The 19,704-nt window shown below is 36.5% G+C and overlaps 1 protein-coding gene and 1 long non-coding RNA gene across 4 annotated transcripts; one reads left to right on the top strand and one right to left on the bottom strand.

Annotated features, from left to right (window-relative positions):
* LOC18783563 (7-deoxyloganetin glucosyltransferase) lies at positions 1,041 to 7,960 on the bottom strand. 3 transcript variants are annotated; one of them, XM_020559407.1, is made up of 3 exons: positions 7,514 to 7,960; positions 2,304 to 2,482; positions 1,041 to 2,180 (listed from the first exon to the last, which is right to left on the bottom strand). In XM_020559407.1, exons 1-3 carry the CDS (start codon positions 7,861 to 7,863, stop codon positions 1,258 to 1,260), a joined length of 1,452 nt encoding a protein of 483 aa, XP_020414996.1. In that variant the 5' UTR covers positions 7,864 to 7,960; the 3' UTR covers positions 1,041 to 1,257. The 3 variants fall into 3 exon arrangements, with proteins under 3 accessions (XP_020414996.1, XP_007216381.2, XP_020414995.1); XM_007216319.2 differs by having other exon boundaries at positions 2,304 to 2,453; positions 7,485 to 7,958; XM_020559406.1 differs by having other exon boundaries at positions 2,304 to 2,540; positions 7,572 to 7,958.
* LOC109947906 lies at positions 8,404 to 11,802 on the top strand. Its single transcript, XR_002270679.1, has 2 exons — positions 8,404 to 8,765; positions 9,937 to 11,802. It is a non-coding gene; the product is annotated as an uncharacterized LOC109947906 (long non-coding RNA).

The raw sequence follows: 19,704 nt of genomic DNA, 5'->3' as shown, positions 1-19,704 counted from the left end.
GTAGCTGCCCTTGCAAAAAGCAATGTGTGTTTCCAGCAGTTGCACTTTGCCATGGCAAATAATATTCATTTTTTTATTTTTTTCACAACTTTTTTTACCTAAACAATTAATTTGGATAATATTTTCGGGTAAGATTTTTAGGTTCCTACATGTCAATACTATTCATTTCTCATAATCGGATAAAATTTTGGTGTTAAAAGTGAAGAGTATTGGTTGGTATTTAGAAAAAAAATAAATCAATAATTTTTTCGTATTCATTTTTTTCTTTTTTTTATTGCACAAAAATTGGCTGCCGTTAGATTGGAGGAAAAAAATCAGATCGGAGAGCCTAGACGCCGACACATGGAAGCTAGCCATTGGCGGCTACTGCAGCGCGAGAGTGCAATTTTTTTTAACGTTGCGATGACATCACCCAGCCCTCAGGCTCGCGCTCCACTTTTTGGGCCAAACCCCACCGAGCCTGAGTGTTGCCTGCACTGCTGGAAGTGCTCTTACAACCCCAGTTTGGGAGAACACTCGACGAACTGAAGTAATTTTTTAATGGAAGATTCACTATTATACCTAATATAGGAGCCCAAATTATAAATTAAAAAAAAACCCTATATGTAATGGACTTTAGAAACACACCAAAAACCCATTTACAATATAACAAAAAGTCTTTTAACTTCTTTTAAATTACAAAACTGTCATTGATTTCTTAAAACAAATCCAACCCCAAAACCTCATAAAAAAGCCCAAAACACTCAATAGGGCATCAAAGTAATTTAATAATCAAAATTAAATTCAATAGGGCCAGCTTTCATTTTTTGGATTTGTTTATAGAAATTTAATATCTCTTCTTTTTTTTTTTAATTGCTGCTTCTTCCACTTCCACTGCTCTTTTTCTTTTTTTTCTTTTTTTCTTTTTCTTTTCAATCCTTACATGCAGAATTGCAGATAAGCATTGATGCATTGAGCGCAGCCAAAATAGGAGGTCAAAGAAGAATGTCAAAAAAAGAAGCTCAGCAGTCAAACATATTAAGGAATAAGGAAAGACGAGGAAACAAAGTTGGATTTTCTCTTTTCTTTAATCTATTGATTTAATGCATCAGGGTTAGTGCACAATTACCTGACGAATGATGAGACTTCAGAGTTGAAGGCTTGAAGCATAGTGAAACCTTAATCAGAATAAAATTCTACATATAGTAACAGGTTACAGATTGTCTAAATATTCTTACGGAAATGATAACTAACATCAATATTCTTATGGAAACATCTTTATCTCAATAGCATTTGATTCACTAAATTGTCTAAGTTTGTGAATGAAGAACCATGTGGACCAGTAGCATCTTCTGCAAGTTTCTTCCACTTCATGACCTTATTTTTCATCTTCTTACCCTTCTCACCTTCCATCAACTCTTTGACAAGTTTCTCTACCTCATCCCTCTTCACATCATTACTAATCTCCATGCCAATGCCCCATTCATTGCAAGTATAGCGACAGTCCATTTGCTGGTCTCCGAAGAATGGCCAACAGAGCATAGGAACTCCTGCAGTAATGCTCTCAACTGTTGAATTCCAACCGCTGTGCGTTAAAAATCCTCCAACTGATGGGTGGTTAAGGACTTGCTCTTGTGGGCACCACCCAGCTATTAGACCTCTTTCCTTTGTTTCAGCCACAAACTCTGGCGGCAAAATAGCCGATTCTCCAATAACAAGATCAGGTCTAATTACCCAAAAGAATGGAAGCTTGCTATTTGCAAGTGCCCACCCAAACTCCACAAGCTGTTCTGGCTTCACGACCGCTATACTTCCGAAATTCACATAGACAACTGAGTTTGGTGCCTTGGTGTTTAGCCACTCGAGGCATTCAGTTTCTTCTTTCCATAGACTGTATCCCATTTTCAAAGGGTGTTCTGGTATCTGATTGAGATGCAATTGAAGAGGGCCAACGGTGTATACATGGGGAAGCATAGATGAGAGAGCATCCAAAACATCTGGCTCCAAGGCATCAAAAGTATGAATAATGATTGCTGAAGCTTCATGAGCTCTATCGGTTTCTTCCATGATGAAGTTAAACATGATGTCATCCGGATTTGTGGTACGAAAGAAGGTCGGGAGATCCCTTAAACGGATATCTCTCATTCCTGGGATCCAATCTATTACGGTGTCCAGATAGCCATTTGTGAAACAGCTCTCATCTACAATAGTACAAATTCAATTCAATTGAAGAAACATTTTATTTGCATGTTTAGAAACAAGAAATTAAGAGTTAACCACAAGCTAAACAACAATTGCTTCAATTAAAAGGTTATATATTTCACCTTTGAGTGGTGCAAGTCCTTTTTCGACCAAAGCACGAATTTGTTTAAATCCCATGAAGCTGCAGGCAGCTATAGTGTAGAACAGCACTATAGGGACTCCGATTTCTTCTGCAGCTGTGATTGTGAACGTGGACATGAAACCATCTGAAACTATGCAAGTCACAGGAGGATTGCTGGATGTTGATATGGCATCATTGTTGAGTTTTGCAAGGAGGGCAAGAAAGGGAGCCAAGAAATTTTGTTGAATTATAAGTGCTTAAGTTGATTTCAGGATTGAGAGTCTTGTTTTCTGCTTAGTTGTATTTCTTTATACTTAGTCCAGGTGTCATAGCTTGATTGGTTAGATAGTGAATGGCTGAGATTGCTTTGATGGAAAGCATCCAGCTGGTACTGTGCATAACGGTCATTTTTCTTCTCACACCAAGAGTGTGTTATTGTACTGAAAAACTGAGCTAATCAGAATGTGCTCTCCGCTACACGTATAGCAGAGCAGTTTTTGGATTCCTTCAAGTTTTCCTAAATTCTCTTCTCTCTTCTCACAAAATCTAACACTCAGATCCTAAAACTCTAACATGGCCTCAGAGCCAGGTTCGATTATCTAAAGCTGGGCGTTGTTCTGTGAAGAAAATCGATCGAGGTGAGCTCGTTCTAAGCTCACGAAGCTGATTGAGCTCGATCAAGGGTCGAATCTGAAAACATCTTGTTTCCAGGTGAATCTGAAATTCGTAATGGCTGGATCTGGAAGTTCAGAGGCTAGAATCCCCATTTTCTCAGGTGAGAACTTTGAATTTTGGAGGATTAAGATGGTAACCATATTCAGATCATATGGTTTATGGGGTTTGGTAGAGAAGGGGTTTTCAATCCCAGATTCAAAGACGAAGCAGGAATCTGAGGATGGTTCAGAAGAAGAAGTTGATGAGAAAACAGCTGCGATTCTCATGAAGGATGCGAAGGCCTTGGGTATCATTCAAAATGCTGTTTCTCATCAGATTTTTCCCAGAATTGCCAATGCTGACTCTGCAAAGATGGCTTGGAATCTGCTGTACTCAGAATATCATGGTGGAGAGCATGTTAGATCGGTAAAGCTTCAAAACCTTAGCCGTGAGTTTGAATACACTAGGATGCGTGATAGTGAAACCTTATCTGAATAACTTACTAGACTAACTGAATTGATTAACCAAATGAAAACATTTGGTGAAGTTCTGTCAAATGAGAGGCAGGTTCAGAAGGTGTTGATTAGTCTAAGTAAGAAGTATGACCCTATATGCATTGTGATTGAAAACACAAAGACACTAGAAACTGTGGATTTGCAGGAAGTAACTGCCATCTTGAAGAGTCAGGAGCAAAGGCTTGAAATGCATAGTGTTGATACAGCTGAGAAGGCATTTGCCTCATTCACTGTGAATTCAAAGGGTCAGAACAAAAATGCTTCTCAGTCTGGTTCATCTAAGTCACAGAGAAACTGGAACTCTAAAGGGAAGTCATGGGAGGCAAAAGACAAGACACAGCAGAATAATTATTCTGCACAGAACCACACTTCAACACAGTTCTCAAATCAGGAAAACACAAAGCCTCAATGCAAGGTGTGTTCAAAGCATCACTTTGGTGAGTGCAGGTATAAGGGAAAACCAAAATGCTATAACTGTGACAGATTTGGACATCTTGCTAGAGACTGTACAGTGAGCGAAAATGTGCAGAAGGCTAATTGTGTAAATCAAATGGAGGTTACAGGAAACCTGTTTTATGCCAATTGCTCAACCACTGAGATCAAAACCAATGAATGGTACATTGGCAGTGGCTGCAACAATCATATGACAGGAAATTTAGATTTGCTGGTTGATGTGAGAACTAATGTAGCTGGGAGAGTACAAATGCCAACTGGTGCACTAGTGAGTGTAGCTGGTATTGGCTCACTGAGTATTGATACAGCAAAGGGCAGGAAATACATCAGAGAAGTAATGTATCTGCCAGGATTGAAAGAAAATCTGCTAAGTGTTGGGCAGATGGATGAACATGGGTACTGTCTGGTGTTTGGAGAAGGGATGTGCAGGGTATTTGATAGCTCATCCATGGATTATTTCATCATAAAGGTGCAAATGAAGGGTAACAGATGTTATCCTGTCTCTTTTCTAGCTGAAAAACAGTTACTAATGAAGACTAGTTTTCTTCAATCCACATGGATTTGGCACAAGAGACTTGGTCATCTGAATTTTGGAGGATTGAAGCAGCTAAGGGATAAAGAAATGGTACATGGTTTACCAAAATTGGAAGAACAAAGTGGTGTGTGTGAAGGGTGCCAATTTGGAAAACAGCACAGAAATGTGTTTCCAAAAGAACAAGCTCAAAGAGCAAGCAAAGTACTAGAGCTAGTACATGTGGATCTCTGTGGTCCCATGAGAAATGAGTCTGTTGCAAGGAACAGATATTTCATGCTGATTATAGATGATTTCACAAGAATGACTTGGGTATATTTTTTGAGAAACAAGTCAGAAGCCTTCTTTTGTTTCAAGAAGTTCAAGTCCATGACTGAATTGCAAACTGGACACAAGGTGCAGTGCATAAGAAGTGACAGGGGTGGAGAATTTATGTCTACTGATTTTTTGGAGTTTTGTGAAGCTAATGGCATTCAAAGGCAACTTACAATGGCCTATACTCCTCAGCAGAATGGAGTAGTTGAGAGGAAGAACAAAACTGTCATTGAGATGGCAAAATCAATGTTACATGAGAAGGGAATGCCTTATCTCCTATGGGCAGAAGCTGTGTATACAGCTGTCTATTTGCTGAACAGATGTCCTACCAAAGCTCTCAACAACATTACTCCATTCGAAGCATATAGTGGAAGGAAGCCTGGAATTGCACATCTGAAAGTGTTTGGTTCTCTGTGTTATGTTCATGTGCCAACTGAATTGAGACACAAGCTGGATCCTAAGAGTACAAAGGGAGTGTTTGTGGGATATGCAACTTGTGAAAAAGGATATAGAGTTTTTGATCCTGTTTCTAACAAGCTTTTACTGTCAAGGGATGTGACATTTGATGAAGAAAATGCTTGGCATTGGACAGACAAAAATGGTTCAGTTATGACAACATACTCAATTGAAAACCAAGTAGACTTGGACTTGAAATCTGACAGTTCTAATGAGAATTCTACTGGTACACCTCAAACTTTGGATATGCAAGAGAGCATTTCATCAACTCCAGGTGATATAAGCAGTAAAGAAATGAGAACTCAAGCTTATGATCACACCCCCCTAAAATGGAGAAGGCTAGATGATGTTCTAGCTCAGTGTAACTTGTGTATCATGGAACTAGAAAAATATGCTGATGCTGCTCAGGATGAATCTTGGCTTAAGGCTATGGAAGATGAACTGCAGATGATTGAAAAGAATGAAACATGGGAATTGGTGGATAGACCAACTGAAAAACCAGTGATTGGAGTTAAGTGGGTGTACAAGAAAAAGTTGAATTTGGATGGCTCAGTGCAAAAGAATAAAGCAAGATTAGTGGCTAAGGGGTATGCTCAGAAGCCTGGACTGGATTATAATGAGACTTATGCACCTGTAGCCAGATTGGACACCATTAGAACACTTATTGCTCTAGCTGCTCAAAAGGATTGGAAATTGTTCCAGCTTGATGTGAAGTCTGCTTTCCTTAATGGTGTGCTGCAAGAGGAAGTTTATGTCAGTCAGCCTGAAGGTTTTATAATTAAAGGTAAAGAAGACAAAGTTTATCGTCTGCATAAAGCCCTTTATGGTCTGAAGCAAGCTCCAAGGGCTTGGTATGGAGAGATAGACAGCTACTTCACTCAATGTGGTTTTGTGAAAAGCTTAAGTGAAGCAACCTTGTATACCAAAGTAAGGGGAGATAAGGAGATTTTAATTGTGTCTATCTATGTAGACGATATTGTGTATACAGGGAGCAGTCAAGCATTGTTGGCTGAATTCAAAGAAGACATGATGGCTAAGTATGAGATGACTGATTTGGGCTTACTTCATCACTTTCTTGGCATGGGAGTTATTCATACTGAGTCTAGTATATTTCTACATCAAAAGAAATATGCTAGCACCTTGTTGAGCAAGTTTGGTTTGACTGAGTGCAAACCTGTGACAATACCCCTGGTTGCCACTAAGAAACTAGCTAAGGATGATGGGAGTGGAGCTGCAAATGAAGAACAATACAGAAGCATTGTTGGTAGTTTGCTGTACTTAACTGCTACAAGACCAGACATTATGTATGCCTCAAGCTTGCTAGCTAGATTCATGCACTGTCCTACAAATAGACACTATGGAACAGCTAAAAGGGTTTTGAGATACATCAAAGGAACTCTGGACTATGGTCTTGAATATGTGAAAGGCAAAAGATCAATTCTAGTTGGTTACTGTGACAGTGATTGGGGAGGATCAGTTGGTGATTGCAAGAGCACATCAGGGTATGCTTTTAGTTTTGGAAGTGGAGTATTTTCTTGGGCCTCAGTGAAACAGAACTGTGTTGCACTGTCTACTGCTGAAGCTGAGTACATCAGTGCAGCTGAGGCTACTACTCAAGCTATTTGGCTCCGTTTTGTGCTAGAAGACTTTGGAGAGCTTCAAACTGAAGCTACTCCATTGCATTGTGATAATATCTCAGCAATTGCAATCACTAAAAACCCTGTATTCCACCAGAAGACAAAGCATATTGACAGGAGGTATCACTTCATCAAGGATGCATTACAAGAAGGAGTAATCAATCTGGAATATTGTCCTACAAATGAACAATTGGCTGACATTTTTACCAAACCTCTGGCCAAAGACAGATTCAATTATCTCAGAGGCATGCTTGGAGTGAAATCACCTCAAGACTTAAAGGGGAGTGTTGAATTATAAGTGCTTAAGTTGATTTCAGGATTGAGAGTCTTGTTTTCTGCTTAGTTGTATTTCTTTATACTTAGTCTAGGTGTCATAGCTTGATTGGTTAGATAGTGAATGGCTGAGATTGCTTTGATGGAAAGCATCCAGCTGGTACTGTGCATAACGGTCATTTTTCTTCTCACACCAAGAGTGTGTTATTGTACTGAAAAACTGAGCTAATCAGAATGTGCTCTCCGCTACACGTATAGCAGAGCAGTTTTTGGATTCCTTCAAGTTTTCCTAAATTCTCTTCTCTCTTCTCACAAAATCTAACACTCAGATCCTAAAACTCTAACAACTATGCAAGTCACAGGAGGATTGCTGGATGTTGATATGGCATCATTGTTGAGTTTTGCAAGGAGGGCAAGAAAGGGAGCCAAGAAATTTTGTTTTCTGATGGATTCACAAAGCAAGGTGACATCTTGTGTGGCATCTTCATCTGAATCCGGAAGGCTATCCGGGATGGCTTCGAATTGAAAATCAGGCAAGCCATCAAGGGCATTGGGTCCTAGAGATTTAAGAAAGCGCTTGTGATTGAACTCTGTGTTAACGAATGTTATATGAAAACCTCTGTGGTGGAGGAGCTTCGCAAATTTAAGCATTGCCTTGATATGACTTTGAGCAGGAACTGGAATGCAAACAGCATGTGGCTTAGTAGCTACTTCTTTTGAATCCATCTTAGCTTTTGTGTGTGCATTGCAGTGCTTGCAAATGCAGATTATTTATAAAGCAAAACTGAGCTACTTTTCAATGTGTCCTGTTTTGGCTCTCTGTTTTTTCCCCTCCACACAAGTAAGTCTATGCAGATAAGATATCCAGAGAGAGAAGAAAGTTGTCAGACAAATTGAGGTGAGAAGAAGCGAAGGGGAACTGGTATCTTCTATTAGCTTTGCCTATAAAGAATAATTTTGTTTCATTATCTTTTCTTGGCCTTTCCCCAATTATTGGGGAAGTAGTCAAAATAGGAAACTGAGGATAATGTGCAAAAAAGAAGTCTAGCTGCCAGACAAATTGAGATAATGAGATGAAGTAGCAAAATGGATCTTCACTTTACCTGCAACATAAATTCTATATATACTAAAACCCAATGCAACTAAATACTGTAGCTAAGCACAGTGAAATGACGAAACTACCTTTCTTTTTACTGTTTTGCAAACTCATTTTTCTCATCATCACAGTGAAATCACGGTTTTGCCCTTAGCTGATTGTTTTGTGTTTTCCCTTTTTTGCCCTCTCTTTCCTTCGGATGTAACTAGCGGCTGTTTCTTCTTGAGAGGCGTCTGGTTCGATTTCGACTGGCTGGTTGGAGAGTTTCAGGGGTAAAGATGGGAGAGCTGGGTTGGTTCTTCGATGTCTGCATCTGGAGGCTTCAACTGTTTTACATAGCTTGCTACCATAAAGAAGCTGATGTGGTTTGCTTAAAATGCTCTCCACTTAGCCTCTTCTTCTCTTCCCTATTTGCCCAGCCATACGTACTCTTCTGTTGCAAATGTTTCATCGTTTCTACAGCAAAACACCACCAATTTAATAATTGGAAATTTTGAATTAGAGATTTGTCCCTTGCATCGTTTGTCTTCAGGTATGCTTCCCGTAAACTTTTTAACAGATATTTTGGTCTTCATCTGAAGAATTTGTTTGTTGGCTGGGAGATTTTTTTGTCAAGAGACTTTCTTTCTTTTAGTGGTTTGATGTTCATTCGACAGTTGAAGGCTTTGAAAGCAAGCTAATATATAGAGTGACAGTAATTATAAATAGATGGATCTTGGTGCAATTTTCTCTGTTTTTTTTTTGGGCTATTTTTTATGCTGTTTTGATTCATGGGTTGGTTTTTATGTATTGTGTTTTTAGAAGTTGGACTTTCTGTTTTTTCCTTATCTAAAGAATGCCAATTTTCCGTGGAAACAAAGGAAATCAAGATATTATATGGAAACAAAAGAAATTGTTGTGTTATGTATTGCAATACAGTTAGTGAAAGAACTTTTTCTTAATATATATATATATATATATATATATTTTTCAATTCATAGTGGAAATAACTTTAAAGTGGGAAAAGATCATCAATTTTTAACAATGGGGATGAGATTTTTTTTTTTTTTAAAAAAAGGTTGGCTACATATCAAAACACTGTCAAAGATGTAGCACATGTGGCACTAATGCTCTAATTGGGGATCACCAGTTGTTCAGAGCCTTGTTTTAGAATCTAGAATGTCTTTATTTTTCGCTTTTTTGATTGTTGCTTAATTTTATTTCAAATTGCTCCTCTGAAAATGGTTGGTTGCAAGTCACAATTATGGGCCATTGAACTAATTTCCAGAAACAAATTGATCACATTGGCTTAACTAATTATATAGTGTTTGGTTTTATCGAATTTGTTTTTTACAGAACATTTGGTACTGGTCTACACTGTCTTGCATGCATATGGGTTTTGAAATGAGTTGTGATGTGTTTATTTAGTTTTCTCTTTATGGTGTTGGTTACTTTTCAACCAATTAACATGTGATTCTCCTCTCAAGGATTTTGAAAAGAAACCAGTCTTCACTTTGTATCATCATATTTTCGTGTCTTCAATTGTCTGTGTAAGAAAAGGAAAGAAACAAAAAGTATAGTTTCTGTTGGGGTCGATATTCTTGATATTCTTCAATACCAAAATCAGTATTGAAACAGATTAATTAATTGAGACTGTCTTATCTCACAAGCAAAACCAAAATTATATTTATTAACCTAATTTTTTTTTTTCTGTCTTTGTATAGCTGTTGTGATCCTGCTTTTGTGTGGCTGTTTTTCAAAGTGCTTGATAGCTTCTTTGACTACAGGTTAGTGTTTCATCCATTTTTCAAAAGACTGCATGCATGGTGGCTGTAGCTTATTGATTGCCAAATATTATGACAATTGAAAATTCTCATTTCTGTGGTTCTGTCAATATCACGGTGCATTTGCTTTGCTTAATTACAGTTTAGGTGTGATTGATAATTTAAAATTTTATAAATGCATGTTTTTTCTCCTTTCCAGTTATCAATCTGTTGCTTGGGGTTTTAAATTTCTGTGCATAATGTGTAAAAGGACTAGAGATAGCAAAAGAAATCAGATGATGCAAGAAGCTCATAGTTTTGCCATTTCAAATGGTATAGAAATCTCATATGAAAGTGTTTGTCTTGCTGATGATAAACATAAAACCAGAGAAGAAAATGTGTCAGATTCTGACAATTTACCAAGTATCGGTTTGAAGAAGAAAAAAGCCCTGGGCAGTTCCAAAATTGCCTCTCCTACTTCCACATCCTTTTCAATTCATTCATCTCATTAACGTACACATTACATACATAATATTTCATTGTTCACAGCTTAGTTCCCCACTCAATTTCTCTATATTAAGTCGTAGTTAATTGCATTGAATTTGGGCAAAGTTTCCTTTCTCATAATTGTCTTCAATTATGATTCAATTTTAAAGAAAATTTATCAACTCTCTTTTAAAATATGATTTTTCTCAAACGTCTGTTAGAATGCAATTTGGTTTCATTCCTTTGAGCCAACGTGTTTGATTTTAAAGCATTTGCCTTGCATAAATTTTTGTGGTTTACACAAGTGATGTACATATATTTCAATTCTCCCTGATTCTAATATTTTAGTCACTTGAAATTTTTGTTCATATTAAGAAACTTCCCTGTTTTTAGAAGTTGGGGTATGGATATTTGATAACTTCAATAAATATATAAATTTATTTACTCTTTTTAATTAATTATTAAAATTTTATTTTTTTCGTATTTTTTTTGGAGCTCCCATATGAACTGACTCTCAATTACATTTTTCAAATTTGAAACATCGTTATTAAATGTTTAAATGTAATTAACAAAACTATAACCTATAGCATCTTATCTCTACCTTTATTCTACTTCTATAACATATAGCTGTTTATACATCATTGCTACTTCTGTAGCTTACTTCTCCCCTAGATTATCTTACTTCTATAACAAATTTGCTCATTAGGTCACTAGATCATCTTATTTCTGTTTATAGGTTATTAGGTATTTTTAGATCATTTAAATTGTGGTTTGTTTAGTTTTTGTTGTTAGCCTTAATTCTATAACAATAGCCATTGTCTTTGCTCAAATTTTCTCATTTGTCGACACTGACACCTACTGTTTACCAAGTTTATACCAACAGAGTCAACACCTCTTGATTTGATTCTATTAAAATTGTCACAATTGTTTTCAGTTTATTTTCAATTGATTCAATAAAATTCACCTTATACTTTTATCCATCAGATTAATCGAATGCTTGATGTATATAAATTGTTATTTCTCTGGTTTACTTTTTTAACTTAATTCTATCATAAACATTAACGCTTGCCATTTTCCGACTTTAAAACCTCTTGAATGGAGAAGAAGGAACATCGGCCAGCTACACAACAAATGCAGCAACAGATAGATGCCCTTGCAAGAAACATATAAATGTTGTAAAATATATGGTGGAGCTCACCACTTGTTGGATGGAGCTTTACCTACTCCACCACTTGTTGGATGGAGCTCTGCCTACAAAAGGGGTGAACCCTTCCATTGTTAATATAGACAAAAACACAGATCAGATTAGAGAACAGAAACACAATGAGATTAGTTTCTCTACTTTGATTTCCCAATTCCCTCTCTCCAATTACTCTAGTTTATAACACGTTATCAGCACGATTTCTCTATTTCCAAATTCAGAGCCTCAACGCTCTCTCTCTGTCACTGCAACCTCCCTGGAGGCCTCAATCCTTCTGAGCTCAGACATATCCCTTACTAATCAGCTTCTGGTTGTCTAAGACCAGATCATAACTACAGCCAAGGGTTTGTTAATCATTTTCAACATACCCAGAATCCAAAACATCAATTACAACATATTCATCTGCCCACCCGCCAAATCACTCTCCACACCCAAGACTTTTTATCCTGCCAACACCAGAGTCACAGAAATTACTGTGTTTGATTTTTGGATTCCTTTGACTGCTGCCACCAACAGCAGCAAGCAACAAGCATCAATTTCATCCCTACCCAAATCATCAAAATGGAAAACTCCCAGCAGGACCACCATAGACAGTCGATTCAAAAGAACAATCTGGCTTCCAAAATCCAGTTTCTTCTCTGCTGTTGAGAGCAAGCCCCGATGCCATACGACACGCAACGACGCCGTATTGTCCTCTGATCCCAACCGACACGCCGTTCTGTCCCACCCAGCCCGAAGAGAAGAAGCCGGCGGCCCTCGACGACTCTCGGAGACTCTTCCAGAGGCTGTGGACCGACGAGGATGAGATCGAGCTCTTGCAAAGCTTCCTCGACTACACGACGATGCGAGGCAACAAAGGCTCGCATTTCAGAGCTCTGCCGAGTTTGGTCCCCTCCATTCATGGCCGCTTTAGCACCACCTCCGTCGTCATAGTCCCCTTCCAACTCTGCCGGTACATGCACTAGTTGATCTTCCCACCTCTATGCATCTTTTGGGTCTTGCCGTCGAGCTCAGGGAGCTCGAGCTCAGGTGCGGTAGCAGGGTAGGTGACAGGGATATCGAACTGGAGATCGAACTTGTACTTGAGGAGGTTGTGGACGTACCAGCACTCTGCGTCAAAATAAACCCAACCAGATCCCACCGTTGACGACGAAGGCCGGGCCGAGAGATGGGGCGGAGAGTGTAGGCCTTGTTCTTGGCGAGGAGCTTGGTGGAGAAGCTTTGTCTTGGATCTTCATACACCTGAGGCGCTTGCGGTTCCCCTACTGCAAAACGATAGTTGCGGTGGAGGTCGTTGTGGCCAGAGCCAAGTCTTCAAATGCGATTCTTGTTTTGCAAGGTTTAAAGCCTCAATGTCCGCCATTGATCGCGTAGTAATTAACACCAAGACCAGAGATCTGATGATCTCGAGCTCTTCCTTCATGTCGAGCCTGGCTTGAGCATTAAAAAAAAAAAAGGGATAAGAAAACCCAGATATGCTTTTCAAACGAGAAGCCAAGTTGAAGTTGATATCCTTGATGATGGATATCGATGGAGGAAGTATGGTCAAAAAGCAGTGAAGAAACATTTTTCTAAAATGGAGGTAAGCCACTAAGAGTTGTTGTCGACATCACCACTTACTTTGTCGGTAGCAATTCTTTGACTTCTCTTTAGCACTTGAGTGTACAGGAGGAAAAGTGCTAAAGCATCCTTTAAATAAAAACAACAAAACATGATAAAGAACACCACCCACCGAAATGATGAGCTTCCCATCATTTTATTTTATTTATTATTATCCTATATTATTTAATATTAATATTAATGGTAATATAATATATTATATTTACTGTATGGTGTAGGTTTATTACCCATACAACAGTATTTATTTAAAAGGGTGGTGCGGGTTTATCGTCCACGCCTTTACTTTCATTTAAAAGTATGGAGCAGAATTAGTGCCCATACACGCACGTTTAAATTATGAATTTAATTTACTGCACATTTACATTTATTTAAAAGGGTGGCGCGGGTTTATCGTTCACGCCTTTACTTTTATTTAAATGTATGGTGCAGAATTAGTGCCCATACAAGCACCTTTACTTTATGAATTTACTTTACCGCACATTTATTTTATTTACTGTATGGTGTAGGTTTATTACCCATACAACAGTATTTATTTAAAAGAGTGGTGCGGGTTTATCGTCCACGCCTTTACTTTTATTTAAATGTATGGAGCAGAATTAATGCCCATACAAGCACGTTTAATTTACCGCACATTTACATTTATTTAAAAGGGTGGTGTGAGTTTATTGTCCACGCCTTTACTGCTATTTAAATGTATGATGCGGGTTTATCGTCCATACCAGTAATTTATTTACCAACAATTTATTTTATGGACTAAATGTGCTGTATGATGAGTTTTTACAGGATGCAGATCAGGACCAGAAGTTCCTTGATCCTCATCATACAATTATATCAGGACTTGAAGATCCTTGATGATGATGTTAATATGAGAGCTGGCAGTCTCTCCGGTACTATATTTGTAAACATGTGATCGGACTTGAGGGTCCTTGATCCCTGACATGTAAATAAGGACCTGGGGTTCCTTAATGATGTAACAGTACCGTCTTGGTTCATAATGCCGTACACATGGATGATAACTGTACTGGCAAATGTACTGTACACATGAGTAAGTGCCGTATACATGAATAGTGATGTATGCATAAATATTTACCATTTTGGGTAAACTATCACTATTCAAAAAGGGAACCTGTAGTTCCTTAAACTCATGGATGAGCAATTAAATGAGATGCCAGAAGTTGCTCAAAATATGGACAATTATGTAAGGGCTTAAAGTCCAGAAATATGTACAGAAAATTGTAAAAATGTCCATACCATAAGAATATGTGATTTTGGCCCGAAGTTCAAAACCTAAGGGGATTGAATGTCCATACCATGAGAATATGTGATTTTGGCCAGAAGTTCAAAATCTAACAATGTTGAGAACCTGAAGTTCCAACAATTAAATGGACAACCTTTGAGGTATTATTGCAAATTGTGATACGCCACATATCTCTTTGGCATAAGAGAATGATGAATTGAGGCTCCCCACATATTTTGTTATATCTGGGCCGGAAGCTCATGAACCCAAATATGAGATATTAGCGTGGCTTTTACTCAATTCATATTTCATGTCCATTTTGAAAAGGGCAAATAAATTCTGAGTTTGTGTTTAGCCCAGGCCAAAAGTTCCGGGCTCTCATACGTTGAAATATGAAATTTGGGAGAGTCGATGTGGTTATTTGAACCTATAAGGCACAAGGTTCCAAACCGTCATTTTGAAAAGACGTAAAAACCACAGGTGCAAATTTTAAGAATATGCGCAATTATTATAACAGGAAAGGAGCAAGTTGACACGAAGTTGCTCCAATCAAGTTTTGCAGATCCCCATATTATCTTTTTCTTTCCTAGATTCCAAAACTTCACGTGACCTCCATTAATGCTTGTCGGCACTTTCGGCGTTTTCAAAGTATTATTTTCGTCAAAAGCCGATCTTGCTTTGTGGATTTCACGGAGCTACTTTTTCAAAAGTACCCCGAGAATCTGGCAATTTTCTTATGGTTAATTTGAAATTCACCGGTTCTACCTATTCCTCTTATTTGTGTATAAATGTGTTACTAACGAAATTTTCTTTGCAGAAAACATCCAGTTTTCTCCATACCAAGTTATGCGATATCTACTTATTTTTCTTATCAGTGAGCACTTAATATGCCCGAGAAGCAAGACTATCTCTGATCATCCATTCAGGAAGCGAGACTATCCCTGATCACGTTTCTGCCACATCCGGAAACTGTGAAGGCGACCTTATGCTCTAATCTCCTGAGGTCCTTCTAGACTAGGAGAAATGAGAGCTTGTTGTTTGCTCCCACCAGCTTCGTTCCTTGATTGCTTACCTTCTCTTGCAATCAATATCACATTATTTTTGCATTTTTCTCTTTCTGTAACTCTCTGAGGATTATTTGTTTTTAACAGAGAAAAGAGTTGTGATTTTACTCTTGCAGGATATAACTAGATCATCAAGCGCTACATTTACTGGGCCGATACAAGCTTGAATGATACTTGAGAAAAGTTTCTCACACCTAAGGATGTAAGCAATATTTGTGTTATTTTTTTGCTTATATACTTTTTGATATTTTATCTTGAAAGGTAACCAAATGGAAAGATAAGTCCGTTCCAAAAGAATGGCTTGTATGTATCCATGAATTATTAATGCAAATTTTACAGATTGCAAGTTGGATACATTGATAATACACTGCCACAGATTAAAGTCCCATAAGAACAGAATATGGGTATAGCAGTGATCAATATTATGCACGCCTGTTGCGTAGCAAATGATATGGATTGAAGTCCCGAAAGGACAATCCTTTTACATGTCAATATTGATATTATGCACGACTAATGCGTAGCAAATTATATGGGTTAAAGTCCCAGAAATTAATTGACATGTATGTATTAATCTGTGGCATGCCTGCAGCATGACAGATATATGGGTGCACGCCTGTTGCGTAGCAAATGATATGGATTGAAGTCCCGAAAGGACAATCCTTTTACATGTCAATATTGATATTATGCACGCCTAATGCGTAGCAAATTATATGGGTTAAAGTCCCATAATATGGGTTAAAGTCCCAGAAATTAATTGACATGTATGTATTAATCTGTGGCATGCCTGCAGCATGACAGATATATGGGTTCTAAATGTTCCAACTCCCTAAATGGAGATTTTCCACGCCCTATGTAAAATAACGCTCCATTGGAGGTTATAATCCACATTCTCACATAATAAAAGCCCCCTGAAGTGGCTTGGGTACCCAAAAGCAAAGAAATGCTTACAATTGATGCATGCGCATGCACATGAGAATTGTGAGATTATGAATTGATGAATGACAATTTTTGGTTTTGGAGTAGCTACTCAAAACATCAATGGGCTGTGTTGATTGGAACCACGTTCAATTATTAAATGTCGACAATATCATTGGCCAAAATGGAACGAGGTAATTCCATTATAAATGAGAATGAACGTGAAAGAACAAACCCACAGTACGAACCCCAAAAGATGCTAATACTGAAATTTATACTTGGGTGTTCGGAATAAAAGGGAATATACCTGCTTTGTATGACACACTGTTTTCTGGCAGAAACAAGGAATGTTGAGTTTTTTTTTTCTCCATATTTACAGATTCAATTGTGCCCCCCCTTATTACACAATTACGGAGACTAACATATTATCTTTAAGGGTTATTAAATGCACAGAGCATATCGCCAGAAGCGATTCCCTAAAGATGTATAAATAGCTGGGTTAAAGCTATATAATGTGTCATAAAGTTTAATCCCTTTTTAGACAAAATCCGTTGAGAGGATTGACATTGCATAAAGTAAGTCCCTAGGGGTCGTTTGGTACACAGGCTTGGCTTGGACTGGATTGGACTAAATTTAGTACCATGTTTGTTTCATTTAATTCTAGTCTTAGATGGGATTGCTAATACCGGGCCCACCAAAAATACCTCACTAGGAGGGGACTACTAAACCCATGTAGAAAGGGAGGATTAGCTAGTCATATGTTCACCAATATATAAGATGCATATATTATATTGTAATACTAATAACATATATTATTATTATTATTATTATTATTATTATTATTATTATTATTATTATTACATACACATATACTATAATGTACATATATACATGTATATACACATATACATGTATATATATAAATACATATATACATATATAATATATATATATAAATACATATAGATATATACACATATATTATTATTATAATATACTCATATACACATACATATTAATATTATAATAATACATACATGTATACATGTATATATGTAATATATATTATATTATATATTAATGTACATATATACACGTATATACATATATATATAAACACATATATACATATATAATATATAAATACATATAGATATATACACGTATATTATTATTATAATATACTCATATACACATACATATTAATATTATAATAATAGCATACATGTATATATGTAATATATATATATAAGTATATATACATATATGTGTATATATATTATACCAATGTATGTATTATAATATACATATACACACGTATATACACATATACATTATATATTTATACTATATGTATATATATTATAATATACATATATACATGTATATTATTATTATAACATACCCATATATATTATCTATTATAATATACATATATATGTATATGTATTATACCCATGTATATATTATAATATATAGATACACCTATATACACATATATTATATACATGTATATACGTATATATATATGTATATTATAATATATAATATATATACATATATTATATATACATATGTATTTTATAATATATAATGTATATGTATATATAAATACATATATAATATACATATATACACGTATATATATGTATATTATTATTATTATTATAACATACCCATATATATTATATATATTATATTATACATACATATATATAAATATATGTATATGTATTATACCCATGTATATTATAATATACATATATACACCTATATACACTTATATATATGTGTATGTACGTTTATATTATTTAAAATATATAATATTATTATAATATACTTATATACATGTATATATACATATATATATTATATGTATGTATATATACATATATATTATATATATATTATAAAATACATATATACATATATATATAGATATTTTTGAAAAAATAAAAAAAATTCTAGTCATAGTCCAAGCATACACCAAACGCAGGATAAGTGTTATCCAACTTAGACCAAGCCAAGCCAAGCCAAACCAGTCCCTAAACATAGTCCATGCCAAGACAGTCCTGTGTACCAAACGAGCCCTAAAGGACATGTGCTTGAAGCACAAAATTTGTACTCAATATTAATATGCATAAATTACCTCAGTGAGTACATTGATTATAATGTGATTGCAACACATTAAAGATTCTGCAGAATTCACGAAATATTTGTCTCGACTTAAGGATCGAGCATTGTGCCAACGAGATTATTGCTTATACTAAGAAAGTATTGAAGCATTTTTATGAGGATTATCCGTTGGTCCTTAAATGTTTTTCCGGAAGTATACTAGACCAGATAGAGCTCAGCTCCACACTGTACTCTTTTTCCTTCATCCAGGTTTTTATCCCATTGGGTTTTTCCTGGTAAGGTTTTAACGAGGCAGTGTCGCTCAAGGGTTTTAGGGTATACTATGAAAAATTTTATGGTCGCTTATTGGACAAAAGCTAGTCCTAAATTTTTCAGGAGGAGATATTCATCAGGGGGAGCATGGTTTTAATAAAGACCTCCATACACTGTACTCTTTTTCCTTCATCCAGGTTTTTATCCCACTGGGTTTTTCCTGGTAAGGTTTTAACGAGGCAGTGTCGTTCAAGATTGACTCACAGAAGCAGTGTCAACTACGATATTCAGAAAGCTGATCAACAGTACGACTTAAAGATATTTTTGCCAAGCATCAGGGGGAGCGCGCCATCAATAAAGATCTTCAAACACTGTACTCTTTTTCCTTCGTCCAGGTTTTTATCCCACTGGGTTTTTCCTGGCAAGGTTTTAACGAGGCAGTGTCGCACGCGCGTCAATATACATAGAATTTTATGTTACACATGATTATGTACTCTCTTTTTTCCTTTGACCAGTTTTTTGTCCCACTGGGTTTTTACTGGCTAGGTTTTTAACGAGACATATTCTGTATCATTTGTGGTCTCCAAGGGAGAGTGTTGTAAAATATATGGTGGAGCCCACCACTTGTTGGATGGAGCTTTACCTACTCCACCACTTGTTGGATGGAGCTCTGCCTACAAAAGGGGTGAACCCTTCCATTGTTAATATAGACAAAAACAAAGATCAGATTAGAGAACAGAAACACAATGAGATTAGTTTCTCTACTTTGATTTCCCAATTCCCTCTCTCCAATTACTCTAGTTTATAACAATAAAAAA

The sequence above is a fragment of the Prunus persica genome, chromosome G3 (assembly GCF_000346465.2).
Source record: "Prunus persica cultivar Lovell chromosome G3, Prunus_persica_NCBIv2, whole genome shotgun sequence".
In the NCBI taxonomy this organism is placed as follows: Eukaryota; Viridiplantae; Streptophyta; class Magnoliopsida; order Rosales; family Rosaceae; genus Prunus; species Prunus persica.
The sequence above is the reverse complement of the archived record's forward strand: the minus strand, read 5'-3'. Positions and strand labels throughout refer to the sequence as shown.